The sequence below is a fragment of the Medicago truncatula genome, chromosome 8 (assembly GCF_003473485.1).
Source record: "Medicago truncatula cultivar Jemalong A17 chromosome 8, MtrunA17r5.0-ANR, whole genome shotgun sequence".
NCBI lineage: Eukaryota > Viridiplantae > Streptophyta > Magnoliopsida > Fabales > Fabaceae > Medicago > Medicago truncatula.
This window is the reverse complement of record NC_053049.1, coordinates 43,281,949-43,308,668: the sequence shown is the minus strand read 5'-3', so window position 1 is coordinate 43,308,668 and position 26,720 is coordinate 43,281,949. Positions and strand designations below refer to the sequence as shown.

The window sequence follows — 26,720 nt, the reverse complement described above, 5'->3', positions numbered from 1 at the left end:
ATGGCCCCGAGCATATGTCACGTTTAATTTTGAGATAACCAGTATTGCCAGAAGCCCAGAAGGATGCATGTGGCACATTTAGCTCTAGCTTCTCACATGTCCCCTATAAAACACAAATATAGCGCGCACATGATAGATTTTTTAGTTTTCTTTTGTCCAGTCACAAAAGTAGTGAATAGGACAGAAAGTGCCACGTATGCTAATAATTTAAATTCAAATTCAAATTATGTCTTGATATTCTATCAGTATTTTTTCTCTAAATAAACTATAATAATTATTAAATAAAATATGTTGCAAATGCAAAGTCTCAAATGCTGTCATTTTGTATAAGTCGCAAGTTCAATATTGTTGTAACTTGTAAGATGACACCACTTCTTAAACTAGGGGGGTGGGGTGGGGTGGGTGGTAAACACAATTCTTCATTAAGCTTTGCTTGCGAGTTTGCAGTAAAAGAGACGAGAATGTTGAAAAAATATATGATTTTGAGAGACAAATTTTGAGGGTTCATTTTTCTTCTTAATACAAATTTTTTTTGATTTTGAGAAATTCAAAAATTGTAATGGATGAGAATTTTATAAAGTTTTGGAGAGTTTATATGTATTATTTAAATTCAATTCATGTCATTATAATATTCTTAAAATTAAAAATATATTAGTGATCAATTGTCTTAAAATTATACTATATTAACATAAAAACTACATATAGCCAAATATTTGAAGCATATAACCACAATTTTACAAATGTGTAACCATGTTTTTTTACCAAATTTTAAAATTGGTCGTATATAAGTTTGTCAGCCTCACAACATAAAACTAATGCAATTTTTTATGTTCATAATGATGTACTCAACCAAGTAAATTAGTTGGCTGTAATGTTCCACAAATTCATGAACGTATTGTAACAATTACTTATGAATGAACAAAGCGTGAACAATTGAATGTAGAAATACTCTCATGTTTGTTTTATGCGTAGTAAAAAATATGGTTAATTATCGGAGAAATACTATGAGTGTTTCCTTTTTATGTGTCATGTAATATTATGAGATGATAAAAAAGTTAAATTATAATTTTAACACTCACAAAAATTGTGGTTACTTCTCTGAAAAAAAAGAAGTAAATGCTTTACAAATTTGGTTAGATTTCAAATTCTAGAAAATTTTGGGAAAATCCTTTCAATTTTTCACATGATAACTCAGGTAACCAAATAATTGAAGCGCATGACCACAATTTTACAAAGGTATAGCCATCTTTTTATCCAAAATTACTCGTCTATAATTGAAACATAATAGGTGGTCACTTTTAGTGTTTCGATGGTTTTCATATGATAATTCAGATAACCAAATAATAGAAGCATATAACCACAATTATATAAAGGCATAACAATTTTTTTTCTTCTGCTTTCAAAATTACTCATTTGTAAGTTTACCAACATCACAACAAAAAATTAATGGAATTAGAGTCAAAGAAACATAATAAACGGTCACTTTTGGTATTTCCCTGACAGGTTGGCTTAAAAGGATATAGTTTTCACATGATAATTCCTGGTAACCAAATTGAAACATATAACCACAATATTATAAAGGCATAACCATATTTTTTTCATGCATTCAAAATTACCCATCTATAAGTTACATGATAATTAAGATAGAATGTTGAATGACTAGATGCAATTATTTGTGTTCATAGTACATCATTTATACATGAACAATTATTTTTTTACAAGCAAACATGTATTCAATTAAAGATGGTTATGCATTTTAATTCAATGAGGAAATAACCATCTTGATTTGTTGTGAGGATCCATTGGAGACACCACTGAAGGGCTAATGCTTCGGCCATAGCAGGGAATAGTTGCCTTCGTTCTAGTTTTGTTGCAGCAAATTCTAGGACTCCTATATGATCTCTAGACTACTATTCTCTGTATCATTGTATCATCCTTAATGCATCCTCCATCCACATTCAAATTTAGAATCATCACACCTGGTGGAGGGGGACACCAAAATTCAGCATCAGTTCTCACTAAAACAGTAGCAATTACGGAATGGTTTGCACAATTGAGCTCTGAAGTGAACTCCAGAGTTGAAATAGCTATTTGGATAGGATTCAATTGCTGATTTTGGAGCACCATCTGGTTCCTAATCTGCCAAACCTTTCAGAAAGTTATACAAAAAATATTGAGCTGATAGGTGGTGTTTTTTATCATCTAATCAAACATCCAGACTTTCAAGCACAAACGAGTAAGAACATGATGTCCTTAGGTAATTTGATTGACTTTACTAGCATTGTCGAATAAAACTATATATAACCAAATTTTTGAAGAGTATACCAAAATTTTACAAAGGCGTAACCATATGTTTTCTTGCATGCAAAGTTGGTAGTCTATAAGTTTACCATACTCATAACAGAAAACTAATGCAATTAAGAGTCCAAGAAACATAGAATATATATCTCTTGATATCTCAATGATAATTTGTCATAGAATGGTATTGTTTCAGCAGGAAAACTACATATAATTAAATATTTGAAGCGTGTAACCACAATTTTACAAACGTGTCACCATGTTTTTTCCCCACGTTCAAAATTAAGTTTTATCATAGTAGTTAGGGTATGTCAGACCATTAAGCTGCGAGTATTGCACGCATATGCACAGCAGGACAAACAACACAGACACAAACAGAGTTTTTTAGCCAATGCGATTGATCAAAAATAGATTATCTTCATCCACAAAGAAAAATGATGTCTTCATGTCTTTATTGTGATTCAATTAGAACTGCATAGGATTTCTACTTTTCTGAACCGACATTATCTCAATTTAACATTCATTTAAAAATGCTTAATTAAATAAACAAATTGAGAAATTTAAATAAACAAATCAAAAGATGTCGTTGTTAAAACAATAACCACCATAATGGGATCCTAATCTAATATTTCATTCTTTACTACTATATACAGTGAACAATTAAAATTGAACAAGCCCTTTACAAACTCCTAGATGATGTCTCAAAATTCTGTAAGTATGTATTCTTTGGCTAAATTAATCAAATGGTCCCTCAACTAATTATAAGTTTTCATTTTGGTCCTATAAGTTTTAAAATCATCATTTTGGTCCCTCAACTTTTGCTCCGTTATTCAAAAAGGTCCTTCGCTGTTAACTTTAACTTTAAATGTCTAAAGTGGAACACAAAAATGGTGGTCCGCCATAAACCTTATTAATTCTTTTAAATTTAACCGTTCGATCTTTTTTTATAAAAAAAGAGACGGTTGGATCATGAAGTACATTATAGCTTATGGTATACCATCAGTAGCTTATTATTTTCTTCAAAAACAAACACAACACCACACCAAAGTTCTTCCTCTCTCTCTCGTGTAAAACAAAACCAGAGAGAAGTTTTCTTCTCTCCACCATTGTTGCCACCATGCTACCCCCCTTCCAGAGGTCGTAGAACTGCCATCCGAGGTCGTATGACCAAACCAAAACCACCATTAAATTCCTCTCTTCTTCCTCTTCAAAAATCACCCATTCATTTTCTAGATCTGTGAAATTTCAAAAACCCCAATCATCACCTTCTCTCTTGTTTTCCGGCCACTGCGAGCTACAATCGGAAAAACTAAATTCATCATCTTCTTCCTCTTGAAATCCTCAACAAAACTCGTAAATTTATTTTGCGACCTAAGTAGCTTAGTTTATGACCACCGCACCGGAGTGCGCGACCACTGCACCGGAAAAGTGATTCACAATTATTTACTTCTCTTCTCTTCTTCTTGGTCTCATCTCTTCAACTAATCTGGAAAGTCGGTTATTTGTTTCTGCTTGTGTGCTCATCTAGGTGCTTTGGATATTGGTGTTTGGATCCATCGATGTTTGAATCGAATAAAGCTAGTAACGTTGACTGTTCGTTTGAGGACTAGTTTTACGCTAAATGTGGGAATTTGAAATTGGCGAAAAGATTATTCGATTCGATTCTGAGTGCATGTTGTAATCATGGAGAAATCAATTAGCTGAACTTGCTGCTGAAAAAGTGTTGCAGTTAGATAATCACATTCACAGTGGAGTTTATGTTTTGTTTTCTAATTTGTATGCAGTATCTGGGAAACATAGTGATGCTAGTTTTATTGCTTGTTGGGTCTGTTAGTGCCAATGTGTTGCTATGAAATAAAAAGATGTGAATGAGAATGGTGCCAATGTTGTTGGATCTGAATTGATAATGGTGGAAGAATTAAAAAGATGTGAATGATTTTAGATTTTAGATTTTCTGGGTTTTTATTTTTTATTTTTTTATGAATGTTCTTGAAGATTGTATGAAGATGTTGGGGGAAGAAGATGAAGAAATGGAAAAATGATTAGGTATCGTTTCTTTTTTTTTTCTTTGAAAATGAGAAAATGGAAACAAAAGGAAAGAAAAATGATAAAATTTATGTTTTTTTTTTTCTTTTTGGGTTTTTTAAATATTTTTTATGAAGAAATTGGCAAAAAAAATAAGCTACTGATGGTATACCATAAGCTATAATGTACTTCATGATCCAGCCGTCACTTTTTTATAAAAAAAAGATCAAACGGTTAAAATTAAAAGAATTAATAAGGTTTATGGTGGACCAACATTTTTGTGTTCCATTTTAGACATTTAAAGTTAAAGTTAACTGCGAAGGACCTTTTTGAACAACGGAGCAAAAGTTGAGGGACCAAAATGACGATTTTAAGACTTATAGGACCAAAATGAAAACTCGTAATTAATTGAGGGACCATTTGATTAATTTAGCCTTCTTTTTTCTAATTTTTCTCAAATCCTAAGTCATAAATTGAAAATAATTAAATAGACTACAAATTCTAACTCCACCGATAAAAATGTCAAAATTATGGGGTACGAACGTCGTAATCTCGACTTAATTGTAGTGAAATTATTAGGTCTCATTTCTAGAGTTCAAATCATAGTGATGCCGACTTAATCCAAAGTTACTCGAGAATAGATGATATGACCTCAACAATATCAGCATACACCAATTAGAAGGTGAACTGAAAGGATTGCATTGCTTTGTGAAAACTGCATGTAAAATACGTTTTGGTTGAACATGAAAATATCTTTTTAATCGAACATACTTATTGGCAACAAATTCAAAGCCTAAATCTAAGGGGGAGAGGTTTGAAGCTTGCATAAGAGAACAATTTGAGGCTAATTACGAGTGGTGGAGAAAGATGGAGTTGTTGCGTCTCGTGATTTATTTTATTTTATTTTTAAGTATGGACATATACCACTATTTTAAAGTAATAAATTGATATAACGGTCTATAAGAGTTAAAAGGTAGAGTCTTTAATGCCATAAAGTTAGAGAATCCATATCTTTGTTAATGTGTTTCATCTAAGGGACGATTTAGGCTTGTATAAGTATTTGATCATTGGTACTAATATAATTGATGGTTACATCATACTTATGAGTGAAAACTAAAATATAATAAGTGACAATATAGTGTTAAGATTCATAATTATCAATAAGAGTTTTAAGGTATTCCAACAACTTAGGTCTTTTAAATCCGTTATAAGACTAATACTTAAGTCGATAGTATAAGACTTGAGCTTAACTCATTTGGTAAAGGATAATGCATTTGTATGTAGAGGCCGAAGTTCGAATCCCGGACACCCCATTTATTCACCTTTAAAGTGAATTTCTTTAGCCCCTAGGCTACTTGACAAAAAAAAAATTCAAATTCAAATCCTTTCTAGGTGAGTGAGAATCATGTTTCTAAATATTCCAAAATCATATTGGCGACAAGATAATATTTTTTAAGAAAAGATACTTATATCATTTTATTAATAAGAAGTGTATTAATAGATGATGGTACATCTAAATAAGTAGTGTGACTAGCTGAAAATATGGCTACTCCTGCTAATGTATAAACATCCTCATTTGTTTGTCTTAGACTAATGATGCCAACATAATATTATTGAGCCTAAAAAGTACTTATATATGTTTTTCATTTATTTTACAATATTTTATATACCACAAAATAAATAGAATTACGTTCCTATTTTTTTTACATCAAACATGTGTAGCCCATAATTATATTTGGTCAAGGATATCTCATTTCATTAAGAAAAAAAATTCATTTTGTCTTTTAAAGTAACTCTGTTGCCAGCTGCAAATATATACTCCCTCCGTTTCGGATTAACCGAGCCAAATGTTCATTTCACACCTATTAAAAAAATATATAAATGAAGGAGAGAGAAAAATGGTTTTAAGTACTTTTGTTAAGTATTGATGCATTATCTACTATCATAAATGCAAAGTGGAATATATTGAATTGTGAGTGATGAAAATAGTATTAATTAGAGTTATAAAAAGAAAAAAGTAATTAATATTATATTGAAAAGTTAAATGACTCAGTTATTTTGGGACATTTTTTTTTAAATGACTCAATTATTATGGAACGAATAGAATATATATCACCTGAGTTCAAACTTTCTCCACTTTTCCATGTTTAAAGTGTATGAGTTAAATACATAGGTTTTCTCATAAAAAATAAGTCAATTTAATTTTGTTTGTAAATCAATCAACCCAACCCAACCCAATAAAATTTGATTTTTCTGAATTCCTATTACTCATAGTAGAGAAATGTAAAAAAATTTAGTATGATTTTTCTAAAAAATGAAATGATGTTTTTTCTTATAAAATGATATTTTCTAAAATATATATGTCAACAAACACCTATTTCTTTTATAAAAAATGATAGTTAATTTATAAAAATGTAAGCGAGAGTACTGGTACACCTTAATTTGCAACAAACACCTATTTCTTTCATAAAAAATGATAGTAGTTAATTTATAAAAATGTAAGCGAGAGTACCGGTACACCTTAATTTGCGGGTGTACCGTAGAAGTTCCCTTATATTATTATGATATAATAAATAATTTTTTTGGCAATTTTTTTATTATAATAATGTAAATTAATTTTACACTAAAGTTGAATAAAAATAGAAAGATGGGTTTGTATTAGATGAAGGCATTAATTAAAGTCTTATGAATAAGGAAATAAATGAAAAGTGTATATAGTTAGTTACACCCGCGCTTACACACTCTCATCTCATTCTTCCTCTTCTTGTTTTCGTACCCTTCTCCTCCGGAAACGGTGTTCTTCCAGTGATTCTAATCACTCTCACATTTCTTTCCATCTTCTCTCTCTCTTTCTCAGATCAATCTTCTTCATTTCTTCTTCTTCTTCTTCTTCCACATCACTTCTCTTCAATTTTCTTTTCACATTCACAATGTTAATTCATCTCAACAATTTCCAACATTAATATTCCTTCTGATCAACGAAAGATGATTCCGCACACTGTTCACAATCCGAAATCCACTTCCGCATTTTGATCGTTTAATTTTTCAGCGTCAAAAACAGGTACGTTAATTTTCCGTATTTCGATTCTTCATATGTTTTGGATTTATTCATTGATATCTGAATTTCGAATTATTAATTACAACTCTTAACCGTTTTCTTTGTTTGATAATTGAATGTAAGCAGATTCTAAGGTGAAATTGAAAAAATGTCGAATCAAAATGTGGATTCGCCGAAAGGTCAATCGATGCAGATGAGAAGAGCGACATCGAGAGGCGCAGCAACGACGTTCTCGTTGGAGGTGTTTGACAATGAAGTTGTGCCGGCGTCACTCGCTTCGATCTCGCCTATTCTCAGAGTCGCTAACGAGATCGAAACAGAGCGTCCTCGAGTTGCGTATCTATGTATGTATCATGCATGGATTAATGATTTCAATTAAGGCTCACTAATTATATTATTAATTAATTGATAATAATAATAATAATAATAATCTTTGTAATTCAGTTGTAACTGCTTTGTTAATTTGTTGGTTGTTAAAATGAAATAATGCAGGTAGATTTTATGCATTCGAGAAAGCGCACAGGTTGGATCAGAGTTCCAGTGGCCGTGGTGTTAGGCAGTTTAAGACTTTGTTGCTGCAACGATTGGAGAGGGTATGCATCGTTTCTAATTCAGTCTTGCATTTGTAATGTTCATGCAAAATGACTATGTTACTATAATTAACTAACTTTGCTTAATCGAATCATGTAATAGCTAGGAGCTGATTCATTTTTTTGGTAATGACTAGGTATTAATTCTAAAACATTATAACTCTATGTGTAAGTTGAAGTTAGTATTTATTTATACATCAATTTTTTTATGTCAATGAATTGAATTCAAATTCGTGTATATTTCCGTATCCACATAGTTAACTACATCATTAGCCGAAACATATTTTTTTTGGTCAAGTAGCCTAGTGGCTAGAGCTCACACAATTAAATTGTGGAGAAGTTGAGTGTCTGGGGTTCGAACCCCAGCAATATCCCTACCAACTAAGCTAAGTTCACGGGGATGAAACATATTTTTTATTTTAGCTCTTAAACTAAACATATAATTTAAACTCTACATCCTCATATGTCAACAAACAACCATTGATGTGGCTCACTACGAAAATATATTCTATCGCCGGATATCATAATTACTTAATTGTCAAATAAATTTGACATTTCAAGTGATAACAAGAGATGAATCTATGCTTCTAATAAGTAATTGTGTAATAAGTAATGTGTGTGATATTCTTATTTGGTCATACAATTATGAACAATAACTTTATTAGTGTCAATTCATATTAGCGTCCTTGACATAAGCTATCCATGTTAAAAATTAATAAATGTTATTTAAACAACTAAAAATTGACAATGTATTTGATATCATAGGTAAATGTATAATTATAACTATTGATATGATTAAAAAAAAAAGAAAAAAACTAATAATTTTTTTTACTCCCTCCGTTCCAAATTGTATGTCACTTTAGAAAAAATATTTGTCCCAAATTGTATGTCACTTTACAATACCAATGAAAAATTAATGTTACTTTTCCTATTATATTCTTAACTATTTATTACTCTCTCTTCTTTCAATTCTTTCATTTATCTTTTCCATATAATTTATTGAGGACAATCTTGTAAAACAACTCATAATATCTCTTTCCCACACAATATTAATTACATTTCTTAATATGTGTGAAATGCCCAAAACGTCATACAATTTAGGACGGAGGGAGTAATATCTATGCGATATATAAATACATTGTCCAAATATTGGAAATTGGACGGTCTAATGATAAAAGGACCTCATCATGATGGATGACCCAGTTTAATTTAAACTTGAAGGACCAATATATGAGTAATTGAGTTAGAGTCTATTTTGACCTAAAAAGTCAAAGTCTATAGTAACGCCACGTGTATATGTGGACACAAAACATCTAGACAAACATTTTCCTAGGTCTTTTATTTGAAACTCACGTTCCATTTTCCTTGCTGTCGTCCTCCCTCCGAAGCATTTCTTTCTCCCCGTTTCCCCGCATAACTCAGAAATGGATTCATCAAATATCCTTATTGGAACAGATTGGGGGTATTTCTAAGCATATTAAGAAATCATTTGCTCCATTCCGCTTTTAGTAACTGATATATCACATTTTTATTGAGAAATGATCCTCTCCATTTAACAAAATAAATGAAGTCTGCAATTCGGAAATATATTGACACAAAAAGTGTAGATAATGGATCCTACCATTAAGTGAGTTCTATCGTCTTTAATTGTGTTTTTATTTTTCAAAATGGAAGAAATAGAGAAATTATAAATGGAGAGAATCCTAACTCCTTTTTATTAACAATATATTCTTTTCAAATTTGGCATAATTTGTGGAACACTTATCAGGACAATGCAACCAGTCTTGCCTCTCGGGTTAAGAAGACAGATGCAAGGGAAATCCAGGCTTATTATCAACAATATTATGAACAATATGTCAGAGCTCTTGACCAAGCGGATCAGGCAGACAGGTAAATACTAATTACTATGTTTCTCTAATTTCCCATGTGTTGTAGCAGATTCTGTACATTGAAATCTTTTTACAGGACCCAGCTCAGTAAAGCTTACCAGACTGCTGGGGTGCTCTTTGAAGTGCTTTGTGCCGTTAACAAGACTGAGAAGGTCGAAGAAGTAGCTCCTGAGGTTAGTCTCCAGTCATATAATTTCACTTTTTATTTTGCTCAAAAAGTAAATTTAATTTTTTAACCTTTCAAATATTTAAATCTGGAGGCATTTTTTGTGTTTGCAGATTATTGCCGCTGCCAGAGATGTCCAGGAAAACCTGGAGATTTATGCACATTCATATAATATTCTTCCTCTAGATGCTGCTGGTGCTTCTCTGCCCATTATGCAGTTTGAAGAGGTGTTTTTGAGTGACTAATGTTAAATCCTTGCGTTTCTTTAACTGGACATAGTATGAGTTTGAACTGCTTTCTTTTGCTATTAGATTAAGGCTGCTGTTTCTGCGCTCTGGAACACTCGTGGCTTGAACTGGCCTGGCTCATTTGAGCAACAGAGGCAGAGAACCGGAGATTTGGACATGCTTGATTGGCTTAGAGCAATATTTGGCTTCCAGGTATGTATTTCGTACACAGAATATGGAAGAAAAAGATTTATTGTTGACCAAATTTTTGTATGGCCTCCATCAATTGTTTATGTATCTGGTTTATTTGAGTACAGAAGGACAGCGTGAGGAATCAAAGAGAGCATTTGATTCTGCTTCTTGCTAACTCGCATATAAGGCTACACCCTAAACCCGAGCCTTTTAACAAGGCATGTATCTGTTTCATACTTTCTCTGTTTCAGGCAAAATAAAAGCCAAAACTGTAATCAAAAGAACACTAGTCGGTAATTGAATTCACATGTTTTTTCTCTGCTTTCCTTATGATTTTATCATTCCAGCTCGATGATCGTGCTGTTGATTCTGTGATGAAAGAACTTTTTAAGAATTACAAAACGTGGTGCAAATTCTTGGGACGGAAGCATAGTTTGCGGTGAGATATAACTATATCAGCATCAACGAACATTTGCGCTTTTATCTTTTGCCTTATGAATTCAAAGAATAAAATCTGAAATTGTTTATGGTTAAAAGTGTTTATGCTGTTCTTTTACAGACTGCCTCAAGGTCAGCCAGACATACAGCAGAGGAAGTTGCTTTATATGGGATTGTATCTTCTCATTTGGGGTGAAGCGTCAAATGTTCGATTCATGCCAGAGTGTCTGTGCTATATATTTCACAATGTGAGTACAAATATACCACATGTTTCACTATATCTTGTGCCACAATGTCTTTGCAATTGAAATATAATGGTCTTCTCTTTAATCTTTTTAAATTTATTAGTCATTTGCACATTTGCTAATAATGGCCAAGTATGACATCAGATGGCATATGAACTGCATGGTTTATTGGCTGGAAATGTCAGCATTGTCACTGGTGAAAATATCAAGCCTTCTTATGGTGGAGATGACGAGGCATTCCTACGAAAGGTTATCACACCCATATACCGAGTAATTGAGAAGGTGTGATTTTATTTCACATGGACATTGTTGTAATATCTCAGGTGCCTATGTTCCCTGTAATGATTTGCAAAATTGTAATAACCATGTTGATCATTCCAGGAATCTAAGAAAAGCAGAAATGGAAAGGCTTCACACTCAGCATGGTCCAACTATGATGATCTAAATGAGTATTTTTGGTTTGTTTTCCTTCAGAATTTTATTGCTAAAATTGACTTGGTTCGTTTCATTTCGTCATTCATTACTTGACTGTTTTTTGTTGTTGTTGTTGTTGCAGGTCACTTGATTGCTTTTCTCTTGGATGGCCTATGCGTGATGATGGTGATTTTTTTAAATCCACAAGTGATTTGACACAGGTTATATTTTAAGAAGTTACTGGATTGATTTTAAAATGCTTTATTTTTGGCACTTATATAAATTCCATATCAGGGAAGAAAGGGTGCATCAAGAAAATCTGGGAAACTTGGAAAATCAAATTTTATTGAAACACGGACATTTTGGCACATCTTCCGCAGTTTTGATCGTCTCTGGACCTTTTTTTTACTGGGTTTGCAGGTATTTGTGTAAAAAAAAAGAAAGACATGCTTTAACTCAATATTCCCCCTTATTGTGTTTATGACAAGTCTTGGGAATTCTCATTACAGGTGATGTTCATTATTGCATGGGATGGAATTTCAATTATGGATATCTTTCAGAAGGATGTTTTATATAAACTGTCTAGTATATTCATCACAGCATCCATTCTGCGCTTACTTCAAAGTATGAAACATTCACTAAAGTGCCTTTGTTAAACTTATCAGAGTCATGTCTCAGAACAAAAAAATTATATTAATGGTCTGGTTATCCTATTTGTGTTAGAAGCTTGACATTTATTTTTTCAGAATTTTACAAGTCATCATGTGGGAAATACAAACCTCACAATTCATACGAGAAGCCGGATTAGGACTAGAGATTTTACTTTAGTGTTTGACAAGTAACAACAGAGATTTTACTTTAGTGTTAGAAAAGTACCAACAGAATTCGAGTGTTTAATTTAATGATGCATTGTTATCAGAGTTCTTTTCTCTCCCTCTATTCACTGTTGTGGTTTTATGCATGTTATGTGCTTATGGTTTGTTCCTAACACATCATTCGTATTAATTTTGAAGTAATTTTATTCAGAAATTAAGTTTAGAAGGACAATTTATATAAGATCAATCGGCTTTTTACCTTAAGGTTTTACTTGCCATATATTATTTGGCGATCAATCAATTAATTATACGGTTTTATGTATTATAATGTTTCTAGCTGAAAAGTAAGGATAAGCTATTATTTTTAATAATACTTTACATTTTCTTTTTGATGTGTTATATATATATATATATTGGTCAAGTAGCCTAGTGGCTAGAAATTCACCTCTTAAGGTGAATAAGTGGGGTGTCCGGTGTTCGAACCCGGCCCTTGCATATGTTATGCAATGTCTCTACCAACTGAGCTAAGCTCATGGGGACTGAAGTATGTATATATTACTGTCCTGTTTGGTTTTTTCTTGCTTGTTCCTATATATTTTCTTTAATTTATGTTCGTCTTTGTATTTATTCAGGTATCTTGGACCTAGTCCTGAACTTTCCAGGCTATCATCGATGGAAATTCACCGATGTGCTCAGAAATATTCTTAAAGTCATTGTCTGCTTTATATGGGTTATCATTCTTCCATTCTTTTATGTACAATCTTTCAAGGGTGCACCTCAGGGCCTCAAGGAGCTGCTTGTTTTTTTCAAACAAATAAAAGGCATCCCACCATTGTACATGCTGGCAGTTGCATTGTATATGCTACCAAATTTATTAGCAGCTGCTCTCTTTCTTTTCCCAATGCTAAGGCGTTGGATTGAAAACTCAGATTGGCACATAGTTAGGTTATTCTTATGGTGGTCTCAGGTAGTCATGTTTTCTGTTCTCTTGAACATTTAAGTATTTCTCGTCTTGGTTTAAATCAAAACTTTTTTGTTGGTGATAAGTGGTTTTCAAGGTAATTGCTGGTTATTTTGGAAGTAGTGCAAATTGACACCTGGGCTAGAATTCTGTGGGTAACAGGATATTTTTAGCAAGTTTTCTTTAAATGGCAGGAAAAGACATTATATCTCTCTCATTAAGAGCGTGTAAATATAGCTAATATTAATGAGGACTTTTGTAGCGAGAGCAATCCTTGAAGATTGATAAACCTGCAATTATTTGTTAATACGCACTGCATGCATATATTTACACACAAAATAATATGAGTTATTGACTGTTTGTCTATTAAAAACCTCTGTTTGCTAAAATATGTCTACTTTTTTTTTCTTTCTCTCAATGATTTGGGTATCGTCCATTAACTAACTGATCATTTCTCTCCATGCAGCCAAGAATATATGTTGGAAGAGGAATGCATGAAAGTCAATATGCTCTCCTAAAGTAGGATACACACAGCACTGTTCCTGAAGTAATTTATTCTAGTTTTCCCTCGTTTATATTATGAAAAGTGTTTCATCATCTATACTCTTTCATGAATTTCAGGTATACTTTTTTCTGGGTGTTACTTTTGGCTTCAAAATTTTTATTCAGCTTTTATGTCCAGGTAAAATATTATATATGCAATCATTGTTACTTACATAACAAGCTAGCCTTGTGAAGTTATTGGGCCTCTTTTTAAGTGTTGCATTTATTTTCAGATAAAACCTCTAGTTAAGCCAACCAAGGACATAATGAGCATTCAACATGTTGATTATGCTTGGCATGAGTTTTTCCCCAATGGTAATTTCTTCTTCTTTTTTCTGAAGACTTTGCAACTTGTGGTTATTGATAAAATATTTTCTACTCGGTGCAGCTCGAAACAACTATTGTGCAGTTGGTGCACTTTGGGGTCCCGTACTTATGGTTTGTATGTTATATATCTTGGTTATGTTTACATATATTGATTTTTCACTTGTTCAGATATCTCAGTGTATCATGTCATTTTCAATACAGGTTTATTTCATGGACACTCAAATTTGGTATGCAATCTTCTCAACTTTGTATGGTGGCATTGTTGGAGCCTTTGATCGTCTAGGAGAGGTCTTCATCTGTTTTATCTTATTCTATATTAATTTTTAATTGATTATGTTCTTGGGCTTTCCTTTTAAAAACTTTGGTCAAACACACACACAAACAGAAAGTCAAACATATGCAGTTGAGTTAAGTGATTAACGGGACCCTTTTGGATACAAAATATTGGATCATCATTTGCTTATAGTATGAAATTCTGAATTCCTCAATTTTTAAAGAACCTTGGACTTTGATTTTCATTTTTCATGGGAACTTCATATTGGAATGCATTTATAGATTTTAAAAATAGTTTTATACTTCAATTTACAATTGTTTTAACAGTCAGTTATCTGTTTTCTTTCACAGATACGCACTCTGAGCATGCTAAGATCACGGTTTCAGTCATTGCCTGGTGTATTCAACACATGCTTGGTTCCTTCTAATAAGAAAAAAGGCAGATTTTTCTTCTCAAAGCAATCTTCTGAGGTTCTTGCTACCACATTTTAATTGTCAAGTACATTAAGATAAATATTTATTCATACTCACTAGTTTCTGTGCTTGTGTAGAATTCTGCAAGCAGAAGGAGCGAAGCTGCCAAATTTGGCCAATTATGGAATGAAATTATTTGCAGTTTTCGTGAGGAAGATCTCATAAGTGATAGGAAAGACCTCAGAGACAAACCCTTCAGATTCATAACTTCTAGTCTTCCTCCTCTATGTTTTGATTCTCATTAACAACCTGTTTAGGACTAAACTATGTTTGCATGACTTCAGGGAGATGGATCTTTTGCTGGTTCCTTACTCATTGGGTCCTGATCTCAAAATAATTCAGTGGCCACCATTTTTGCTTGCAAGCAAGGTCAGTGGGATTCAATTTTAATATTATGTTTATTAGTGGATCATACAATGACAGTGTCAACCTTTACAGATTCCTGTAGCACTGGATATGGCAACTCAATTTCGAGGGAGGGACTCTGATCTTTGGAAGCGCATATGTGCAGATGAATATATGAAATGTGCTGTAATTGAATGCTATGAATCTTTTAAACAAATTCTACACGATTTGGTGATAGGAGAAACTGAAAAAAGGTATATTGTTTTGGTGTATATCCTGCCTAGATCTGTTTTTTTTTTAATGGCAAATGTTAGTATGTTAATTGTTATGTTAGTATTTTCTCCCTTGCCAGGTTTCGAACCCTGGACCTTTAACTCCTTATCTACTTTAGTCCCTTAGCTCAACCAAATGAGCTACCCATCCCCCCCTTATCCTGCTTAGATCTGTTTTTTGTAAAAAGACAGCTCTTGCAGTCTATCAGTTTTCCAGAATAGCAATTACACTAATATGTTATTATTTCTCCACTTTTAATCTATTTATACTTCAAATCTCTTTCGGTGATTTGACAACATGTAATAAATAAAGGAAATAGGTGAAATGGTTAACTTGCCTGATCAATACTAGTTTGACTCTCATAAATTCAAAATTTTACACTGCATTACAATGGCACTTATAATTGAAGCCATAAATTTAATTTAAAATGAATCATTATCAGTACTTCTGAATTCGTTATGATGGACCAGGATAATTTCCATCATTGTTAAAGAAGTCGAGAGCAACATGACAAAGAACACACTTACTATAAATTTCCGGATGGGCTTCTTACCCTCCCTTTGCAAGAAGTTTGTGGAGCTTGTGGAACTCTTAGTGAGTCTTCAGAAGGAAACTAACTATATATGTAGTTTGTATTCTTGACTCGTTCTTGCTTTTAACCATTCTATTTGGAAACTTGTGCATTCCTTTTTGTCTCAGAAAAATGCAGATCCAACAAAGGGAGGTATAGTGGTGGTCTTGCTGCAGGACATGTTAGAAGTGGTTACTGATATGATGGTGAATGAAATCAGGTTAGTTTAACACAACAACACTGAACTTGGAATATATCATATAGTATTAATATGATGGAGTGGTCGATCTTTCTTTGAAAATAATAATGCTTGCCTTTTAATTTCTTGTCATGTTCATTAGTGAATTAGCAGAACTTCATCAAATTAGTAAGGATACTGGAAAGCAAGTTTTTGCTGGTACTGAGGCAATGCCTGCTATAGCATTCCCTCCTGTGGTTACAGCACATTGGGAGGAACAGGTACCTGCTTAGTATTGTAACTTTAATTTTAATTTGTATTTTTTTAGTTTATATTTTTGTTCAACAATCCAAAAGTGTTTATAACAAATGAATTATTTTGATTTTTCCAGTTAAGACGTCTCTATCTACTCTTGACGGTGAAAGAATCAGCCATTGAGGTTCCAACAAATAGTGAAGTACGCAGAAGGATTGCATTCTTTACAAATTCATTGTTCATGGATATGCCTCGTGCTCCCTGTGTCCGTAAAATGCTCTCATTCAGGTTTAGTATAGTTCCTTGATTAACATCCGTGAACTTAATCTGCCCATGTTATCCTTTCTAGAGAATATAAACTGCAGGACCATCACTTTTGTGTGTAAACTAAATGGTGCAAATTAAAAATAAAGCTAATAGAAGCTATATCCATCAGTGTTATTTGATTTTTTTTCTTCTTTAGATTGTTTCACTCTTCGGGCACTATATCATGTGCCTTTTCCAAATCATTAAAAATCATGTAAAGGCCCTTCAAAAAAAAAATCATGTATAACTTTTGATCCTCCAATATCTCTCCATCACTCTTCGTAGCACGTATATGGATTCCATGGTCGATTTCCGTCATGAAATCAAAGTGATTTTCTGTTTTAGTGGTTATTTTCTTATATATATATATATATATTAAACATTTCTTTTGTTATTTATTTTTGCCCGTCGTAGAATTTCTTATGTGTAAAGTTTCAAAATGTGATACATCAAGAAACTGTCCTGTGCTTATTGTATATAACCTCTTGCTTCTTCTTTTCAGTGTCCTAACTCCATACTACAGTGAAGAGACCGTGTACTCTAAGAATGACATTGAGGTTGAAAATGAAGATGGTGTGTCAATCATATATTATTTGCAAAAGATCTTCCCTGGTTTGTAATATTTCACACATCATAGCTCTATTGACTATATAATGATAATATAGAACGGACTGGGTGAAATTTAGTAATTTTGCCAGATGAATGGAATAACTTCATGGAGCGACTTGATTGTAAGAAAGATAGTGAAATATGGGAAAAAGATGAGAATATATTACAACTACGTCACTGGGCCTCATTAAGAGGACAAACTCTTTGCCGGACAGGTATATGATGACTCCCTTTCCCCTCCCCTCTGGCTGCATTTTGGCCGATTGATATTTTTCCTCTTATAAACTATTGTAGTTAGGGGAATGATGTACTACCGGAGGGCGTTAAAGCTCCAGGCATTTCTTGATATGGCTAGTGACAAAGGTAAAACTGAGTTGATTTTATTGTATGAGAAATAATTAGCTGAATGTATAGGTACCATAGAAGGCACCTGCTTTTTAGTTTTTTGCAAACCCTGGGACCTTTCTGTTTTCTTATCTATATAGTCCTGTAACAAAAATGTCCTTTTTTATCTGCAATCTAGTAAAAAGTCTTGTCCTATTCATCATTATGGCTCAAAAAGGCAGTTAGTTATCTGCCAAGATGATTTCCCCTTTTTTTCATTTTTCATTTCTGGTTTTTGTGCAGAGATCCTTGATGGATATAAAGCTATTACACTTCCATCTGAGGAAGACAAAAAGAGTCATAGGTCCCTATATGCCAATTTAGAGGCTATGGCTGACATGAAATTCACATATGTTGCTACCTGTCAGAACTATGGGAATCAGAAGCGTAGCGGAGACCGCCGTGCTACGGATATCTTGAATTTGATGGTTAAGTATGTTCTCTGTTGTTAATTTAATTTGTTTATATTAAGTCAATATGGATTGTCTTTTTTAGTTTCCCAACTCCACTTGATTGAAGAATCTAATTTTTGGTTCTCTATTTATAGCAATCCCTCACTCCGTGTTGCATATATTGATGAAGTTGAAGAAAGAGAAGGTGGACAAGTGCAGAAAGTTTATTATTCTGTACTGATCAAAGCGGTGGACAAACGTGACCAAGTAAATGCATATTGATGTCAGATAAGTAGTTAATTCCTAATGGCTGCCTTAAAAATAATTGATTTTGTATCTTCTCTGAAGGAAATATTTCGAATAAAACTTCCGGGTCCAGCAAAATTAGGAGAAGGGAAGCCAGAAAACCAAAACCATGCAATTATTTTTACTAGAGGGGAAGCTCTTCAAACTATTGACATGAACCAGGTAAAATATATTAAACGAAGCCTTATCAAGTTGACAATGGATCCTCTCAAAAAAAAAGGTTGACAATGGATGTCAGTGCAAATTGAAGATGGTGTATTTGAAAATTTCTTCTAGGATAATTACTTGGAAGAAGCTTTAAAAATGCGCAATCTTCTGGAAGAATTTAATGAGGATCATGGAGTGCGCCCGCCTACCATACTAGGTGTTCGTGAGCATATCTTTACTGGCAGGTTATGAATTTTTTTCTACCTATGCTAACACTATCAAGTTTAGATCTTATATTACTGAATTTTATCACCTGTTACAGTGTCTCTTCCTTGGCTTGGTTTATGTCAAATCAAGAAACTAGCTTTGTCACAATTGGTCAAAGAGTTCTTGCAAGACCATTAAAGTAAGTTTTTGTTTGTTTTATGTTTTTTATTTCTCGGTCGTTCATGCAGTGCTTGTTTATCTTGTATGATAAATTAGGAACCATCTGGGAAACGCTTGGCTAACATAAGACCTCCGCCAGCCTTTTCAATTTAAGACTGGTTTCAGAAGCTAACATATTCAATTTCAAATCATAGCTGTTTTAGTTTCTCTAACTGATGATTTGTTTTTTACTTTTTCACCAAGTAGAATGTTACCACCCTTGCTATTTAATTTTTTGGTGACAATAATCTGTTAACCATTAGAATTTTCATTTTTCTATCCTCTGTCATTGTTGTGGAAAAAAAAATTAAAATACATATAATATAATTAAAATACGTGTTTTCTGTTTGATGAGCTATGATAAGTATATGTTTTCAACTGTAGGGTTCGATTCCACTATGGTCATCCGGATGTTTTTGATAGAATTTTCCATGTAACCCGCGGAGGAATCAGCAAGGCTTCTCGTGGCATCAATCTGAGCGAGGATATATTTGCTGGTAATATTCTTGATACATATTTTTGGCAGTGGTATTGTATTGTTATTTCTCTGCATCACGTGCCTTTTCTTATTCAGGATTCAACTCAACACTAAGACGTGGGAATATTACTCATCATGAATATATCCAAGTTGGAAAGGGTAGGGATGTCGGGCTCAACCAAATATCTCTTTTTGAAGCAAAAGTAGCCTGTGGTAATGGAGAGCAGATACTAAGCAGGGATATCTACCGGTTGGGGCATCGATTTGACTTTTTCCGCATGCTATCGTTTTATTTTACAACCGTTGGGTTTTATATCAGCTCAATGGTAATGATCACGCAAAAAATATACTGTTATATTTTTTTTTTATGGAAAAGCAATAATTGTTTTAGGAAATTTTGTTGCGAAAATTTATCTAATAGTCTATTAATATAATAATAAGAGTAATGGGTATTGAAATTATTTTTTGATCCGTTAAAATCTAGGATGACCCTCGTACTTGTGAGTTTAACAAGGCTTGTTGATTGAAGTAGCTAGGAGGAGTTTTGTTCTTTTTGTGTAAATCTGAGATTCAAGTCTTGGGGAAAGAAAATCCTGGGAGAGCTTTAGCTCTCTCAAGTGAGTGCATCTAACATGACTTAGAATATTCAGGAGCTAAAGTAACTTCCAAATATTGATGGTCTCGGGTAGAAAAGATAACAACACTACGAGTTTGACAATTTCTTGATCAAAGCAATATAATTGTCTTGGTTACATTTCTTTCAGATTTTATCTTTTTGTTCTTAACTAGCTGTCTACATCTAGCACTAAAACTTTCTTCTGCCGTTCACAGTTAGTGGTCATGACGGTTTATGCTTTCTTATATGGCAAACTTTACCTATCATTGAGTGGAGTTGAGGCTGCTATAGTTAAGTTTGCTAGAAGGAAAGGGGATGACCCTTTGAAGGCAGCAATGGCTTCTCAATCTCTTGTTCAAATAGGTCTTCTAATGACTCTGCCCATGATCATGGAAATTGGACTAGAGAGAGGATTCAGAACTGCTTTAGGCGACCTCATAATAATGCAGCTGCAGCTTGCACCTGTTTTCTTCACTTTCTCACTAGGGACAAAGCTGCACTATTTTGGGCGCACTCTTCTGCATGGAGGGGCAAAGTACAGAGCAACTGGGCGTGGTTTTGTAGTTCGGCATGAGAAGTTTGCAGATAACTACAGGATGTACTCCAGGAGTCACTTTGTTAAGGGGATAGAGTTAGCTTTACTTCTCATATGTTATATGATTTATGGAGCGGCAACTCCTGACTCAACAGCATATGCACTTCTCTCATGCTCAATGTGGTTTTTGGTAGGTTCTTGGTTGTTTAGTCCTTTCCTTTTTAATCCATCGGGATTTGAGTGGCAGAAGATCTATGAGGATTGGGATGATTGGTCAAAATGGATAAGTAGTCGAGGTGGTATTGGTGTTCCTTCAACAAAGAGCTGGGAATCATGGTGGGATGAGGAACAGGAGCATCTGCAGCACACTGGAATGTGGGGGCTGATTTGGGAGATAGTTCTGGCCCTTCGTTTCTTTCTATACCAGTATGGGATTGTGTATCATTTACATGTAGCCAGAGGTGACCAGAGCATCATGGTAATTATGCTTGACAAATTTAATTTCACTTCTTGTTTTCATGTCAAACTAGAATCTGCATCTCAGGGTTTAACTGCTGTAACATCTATATCCATACTATACTGCAGCATTTTAAGACAGAAGTTCCTTGATTAAAGGAAATTTTATTTAAAAAAAAATGGGGGAGGGGGAATATTATTATTTATGTAGACGGAGGGGGAGACACTAGGCCATATATTATCCACTTGGGCTTCAAACTCAGCCCCTTTAATTTACAGAGCCAGACAGGCACTATTGTGTTATCACTTACAGGATGACAAATAACTGCAATGAGACAGTATCTTGTCCGTATTAATTAACACTTTCCCTAGTGAACTAAAAAGAAATAACAGACATGGGGTGTATATATATAGATAAGAGCTTTCTGACATTCGTTTTCTCCAGGCTTATGGTCTGTCCTGGCTAGTCATAGTAGCTGTTATGATCATCTTGAAGGTCAGTTTTCAACAATCAAACTATTCATGAAATAAAACTTTTTTTTATATAACTTTTCGACTAATTGTTAGTGGCATACTTGCTTCTGAAACTGCAGGTCGTGTCCATGGGTAGAAAGACTTTTAGTGCCGATTTTCAGCTCATGTTTCGTCTCCTCAAGTTGATTCTGTTTATTGGAGCTGTTGTCATTCTAATCTTGATGTTTACTCTATTTAGTTTTACATTTGGAGACATCTTTGCGAGTCTTCTAGCATTTTTGCCAACAGGCTGGGCACTTGTACAGGTACTTATCTAACAGCCATTGCCTCTGTTTTGTTAGATATTTCCTTAGCATTTTAGGCCCTCTTATGTTTTGCAGTCACTATCCACTGGTTGAATCATTTATCTTTGTTTGCCTAACGTTGAATAAAAAGAAGGTTCATTTATTAAGGCAATGATTGATTAACTGAAATATATTTCTCTACAAGAATCTCAATTCATGCTATTATTAGAGAAGTTTCAGTAATGAGATATATTTTACTGTAAATGTAAAATTGTTTGTGTCTGATCATCTGGCATTATACATGAGCAGATAGCACAAGCATGTCGGCCGGTAGTAAAAGCCATTGGAATGTGGGGTTCTGTCAAAGCTTTATCAAGAGGGTATGAATACCTTATGGGGGTGGTTATCTTTACACCAGTGGCCATATTAGCTTGGTTTCCGTTTGTTTCGGAATTTCAAACCAGACTGCTATACAATCAAGCATTCAGCAGAGGGCTTCAAATCCAGCGGATTCTCGCTGGTGGCAAGAAGAATAAATAAGACAACTGAATCATTTGCAGCAATACAGTTACGGAAAGAATATGAGATGAGTGTTCATGCATGCAGAGAAATTCATAAGCTGTTGTGATTCTGTGCAGACTGCTTATTGAGACTGCAGAAGAATTCTTTAATCCCGTGTTGGATAGATTCTTGAATATACGAGATGGTGAACTAGATATTATCAAGCAAACAGCACCTGTTTTTTTAGGATAAAAAGATAGTAGCTTACGGTAGGAATTACAAGATTATAGGTTTGAGAGGCAGTGGCATATTTTGACCAAACAAAGAGAGGGGTGGTGGTATGATTGGTCTCAGTATGATACACCAGTCGTGGTTCCAGAGAAATTAAACAATTAGCTGTTCCCATGTAGAAAAAATGTGTTTAAAAAGATGCAAACCTGTATCAGGTGGTTCTCATCACTCTTGTTCTCTCTACTCTTAAGTAAATATCACGAGCCAAAGAATTAAATGTAAATATTTGCATAATTTTGTGTATTAACTTCATTGATCTGCCATTAATTTTGACAAAATGTAGGAACTATTTTTAGTTATGAATTTTACAATCAGCCAATTTCCTTTAGGCAAATGATGTTCTATTAGAGAAGGATAGAGAGAGAACAAATAATGCTAGTAAATGAGTCTCACCACATAAAAAATGAAATCTCCATAACAGTGTTGAAAAAGGAGAATGTCAAATATTATATATATGGTTAGCACTTCTCTAAGGCTTTGTTTGCGAGTTTTGAAGGAAGAGGAAGGAAAGGCTTAGGAGGGGAGGGGAAGGGAAGGAAGGGAAGGGAGAAAGGAGGGAAAGTCTTCCCCTTATTTGGGAGCTAAAAAAACCAACAAGGAAAGGAGATGGAGGGTTTATGTGATAATTTTACTATTTTACCTTTTTTTTTCTCTTAAAATCAATACATTGTGTTATACTTTGTAATTTATCTTGTAAATTATAATTGGAATTTTGAATTATCATGAGGATAAAATTGTCTATTGGTATGTTTAACTCCCCAAAACCTCCCAATTTGGGGGAACTTTAAAATTGGACAAATGAAGTCCTTTAAAACCCCCCAAAACCTTTCCATGTTTTTTTAAAACTCCCAAACAATGGTTTACCTCTCCATAAGCATTTTCTTCCCCTCCCCTCCTCTCCAAAACCCAACTCCCAAACAAAGCCTAAAGAAGTCAAAATTACAATATTATCAACTATTTAAAAGTCTAAATTACATTAGACTGACATAAAATGTGCTCATAACTCGATATGAAAATGTCCTATATAGTAAACCCCTAGAACAAATCTCCTAAAATCATAAGGTCGTTCATTTCGAGGTTAAGTTTTCTATAGTATCAGTGATGATTGTGTTAACTAAAATAACAAGTGGATCTGAAATACCGAGACAATTATGAGCTTTGAGGTATTAATTGAAAATCATGATCCATAGACATTTTTGGTGAAGAATTTACATCTATATTGAAGATGGAAGCTGCATAGCCTCTCCAAAATTAGAATGCCGTCGTGTTGGTTATCAAAATACTTTTCCATATTAATTTTTCAAATATATGCAATATTCACAAGATTTGTTGGTATAAAAGTATGAATATATTCTTGAGAAATGATATTTGTACCACAATTTTCTAACAATTTTTTGACAACTTTCTCTCATACTTATATTATCTTCTTATTCTCTCTTTTCATTTTTCTCTCTCTATTATTTTTGACCAATCAAAAGAGAGAAAATCAAAGTTATCATGAAAGTTATACTAAAGAGTTGTACATATATCACTACTCTATATTCTTTCACGAATCATTCAAACGTTGTATAAAATGTCCCTTTTTTTCAAAGGATCATGTCCTCTAAAGTGAACAATTAATTTTAGAGGGTAAATTGACTAATATAACCTGTTTATAAATAAAAAATGTGATATACACAACAGCAAAAAAATCTCCTTTCCTCTCTAACAAGCCGACCCTAGATTTTTCTAAGTTTTATTTTCCAGTTTCTTCATTAAGGGGTGACTTTGAAACAATTTTTGACCGAAATCACTCATCTTCATCTTTGTCTAGTCAATTTCAATTTAAATAAGTGATTTTCACATAGATTTAGGTATTTTTTTTCTTCGTGATTTCGTCATCCGAGTGTGGTGGTGTGTTGTTCGTCGTCTTGTGTCGCGTTGTTCGATTTCGCGTCTTGTTACGATTTTCATTTGATTCACATTGAAAGATTGATTATTCAATTAAAAATTTGGGTGTCAGCGTTGCAGATCCGGAGGCATGGGTATTCCGATCACTTTAATTTTATCATATATTTTTTGTAGGCATTATGTTGTTATGTGCTATTAACTTAGATGTTAAGAGTTTGTTCGCAGATTCATCCTTTACGTTTTTAGCAGTGTTGAATAATGTACTTTATCGATTTGAATGAATGAATATCGTTTTATTTTTGTAAAAAAAACATGTTGATAAATAAATCAACGGTGGATATAGTACACACGTAACAAATTGTAGGTGGTTAAAATATAATTTTACTTTTCCTCAATAACACATCTTTTTTAATCTCTCACTTTAATAACTGTTAGAATTAACAAGAAACACTTCCCGTCTCTCAAATTTCTCCCTTTCACGGGATCCATGTGCATGGGGTTCAATGTTTAAATTGTTGGCATTTCCCTTTATATATGGTTTGCCTTAATTGATGCTCGTTTTGAACCACATCACATTTGCTCTAAATGTGCGTCTACCAAAAAACTACATATTGTGACTTTTTCATTTCCATATCCAAAGTACCTCAAAATGTGATAATCAAACGGCAAAGGTGCATCCAAACACATAGTTATACTTGTTTACCATATGTGGATGTTGGAATAAGGATCAAACATCTCAGTGAAATTCATATATATATTTTTTATGATAAGCAAATAAAAGAGCCAACTCTAAATTGAAAATAAGCTAAAAACCTGTATCCCCGAATAAAAACAAAGCTAAGAACTTCTATTATTTTCGTGTTGCACCACCCCACATTGGTCCATTTTTGCATATATTTTCTGTTTAATAGTTCATAGATGTTTTGCTTGGATGAATTAATTTACCGTTAAATATGGAGATGTTAAAAATCAAACCAACTCAATAGAAAAATCATAAACTGAATCAATTTCAACTGAAACTGTAAAAAAAAATTATTTGATTTCGATATATTCAAACCATTTTTATTCAACTGTGTGGTTTAATTGGATTTGCAGTTTTTATTTTATACATCGAGCAAACTGCGTCAAACAACAACATAAAAATTCAATGAGGGCTTTTATAGAATGTCATATTTTTCTCTTGTTAAGTTTCTTCTTTATTTTTTATTACAAAAATGTATTTGTGTGTTTTAATTTGAAGATACGTGCACTTAGTACTTTATATTTCTTACCATAGAGGACTGCTTTTTGAATGTTTTTAATTTAGTTTATGTTGTAGGAAACATTGTTGTATGGAAATAAATTGTAATGTTAGAGGAAATATTGTTGAAAATAAATTTTTATTAATTTTTTAACTTAATTTCAATGTTGAAAACAAAAAATTGTAATATCTCACAAAAAAAAACATAACAATCAAACCAGACTACGTTGATTGGTTAAATATCTCCGCACCAATCTATATTGTATTGCGAACCCAATTATGCCTAATTAAATATCTCCTTTTATTTTAATTCCTCCGTTTCACGATACTTATCACTTTTGAAGAATGATTTTGTTTTACATTACTTGTCATTTTCAAGGCAACATTAATTATTAGCTTGTCAATGATACTCTTACCTATTTATTGTAAAGAGAAATAATAGAATAAAATAATAAATGATAAATTATATTATAGAAAAAAATACATAATTTCATCAAAAATAACAAAGTTTATTTGATTTTTTTATATGTAAATTTCTTAAAAGCGACAAGTATTATGAAATGGAGAGAGTATAAGTAATCTTATTTGGTACACCCCTATCTTTTTTTTTCCTTGCTTCGATTCGTAAATTAAAATCTTATTCGTAATTTTGTTTTAGAAGATTTTTATTTCAACAGAGTAGGTTTTATAATTTTATATTATGTTTTAGAACACCCCTAATTTTTGTATTTTGGTATTATTTAATTTTCTTATTACCCTGAGAAGAGATGATAAAAAATATTAGATATTTTTATTTATTGGAAATTGAAATTGAAAGTGCATCCAAGA

The 26,720-nt window shown here is 33.0% G+C and overlaps 1 protein-coding gene across 1 annotated transcript; it reads left to right on the top strand.

The window, feature by feature from the left end:
- The first annotated feature begins 7,102 nt into the window (after nucleotides 1-7,102).
- Nucleotides 7,103-23,065, top strand: LOC11443064 (callose synthase 5). Its single transcript, XM_024773863.2, has 43 exons — nucleotides 7,103-7,384; nucleotides 7,508-7,725; nucleotides 7,874-7,974; nucleotides 9,740-9,861; nucleotides 9,937-10,033; nucleotides 10,140-10,253; nucleotides 10,338-10,466; nucleotides 10,571-10,663; nucleotides 10,793-10,884; nucleotides 11,005-11,131; nucleotides 11,273-11,410; nucleotides 11,510-11,586; nucleotides 11,685-11,763; nucleotides 11,837-11,962; nucleotides 12,052-12,166; nucleotides 12,990-13,324; nucleotides 13,785-13,837; nucleotides 13,940-14,000; nucleotides 14,095-14,176; nucleotides 14,250-14,299; nucleotides 14,390-14,476; nucleotides 14,813-14,932; nucleotides 15,013-15,107; nucleotides 15,220-15,304; nucleotides 15,374-15,534; nucleotides 16,024-16,147; nucleotides 16,253-16,344; nucleotides 16,466-16,583; nucleotides 16,694-16,845; nucleotides 17,366-17,475; nucleotides 17,562-17,687; nucleotides 17,767-17,835; nucleotides 18,100-18,289; nucleotides 18,404-18,515; nucleotides 18,597-18,716; nucleotides 18,831-18,946; nucleotides 19,024-19,107; nucleotides 19,512-19,624; nucleotides 19,702-19,931; nucleotides 20,437-21,234; nucleotides 21,658-21,708; nucleotides 21,806-21,991; nucleotides 22,280-23,065. Exons 2-43 carry the CDS (start codon nucleotides 7,530-7,532, stop codon nucleotides 22,508-22,510), a joined length of 5,757 nt encoding a protein of 1,918 aa, XP_024629631.1. The 5' UTR covers nucleotides 7,103-7,384; nucleotides 7,508-7,529; the 3' UTR covers nucleotides 22,511-23,065.
- The last annotated feature ends 3,655 nt before the right edge of the window (nucleotides 23,066-26,720 follow it).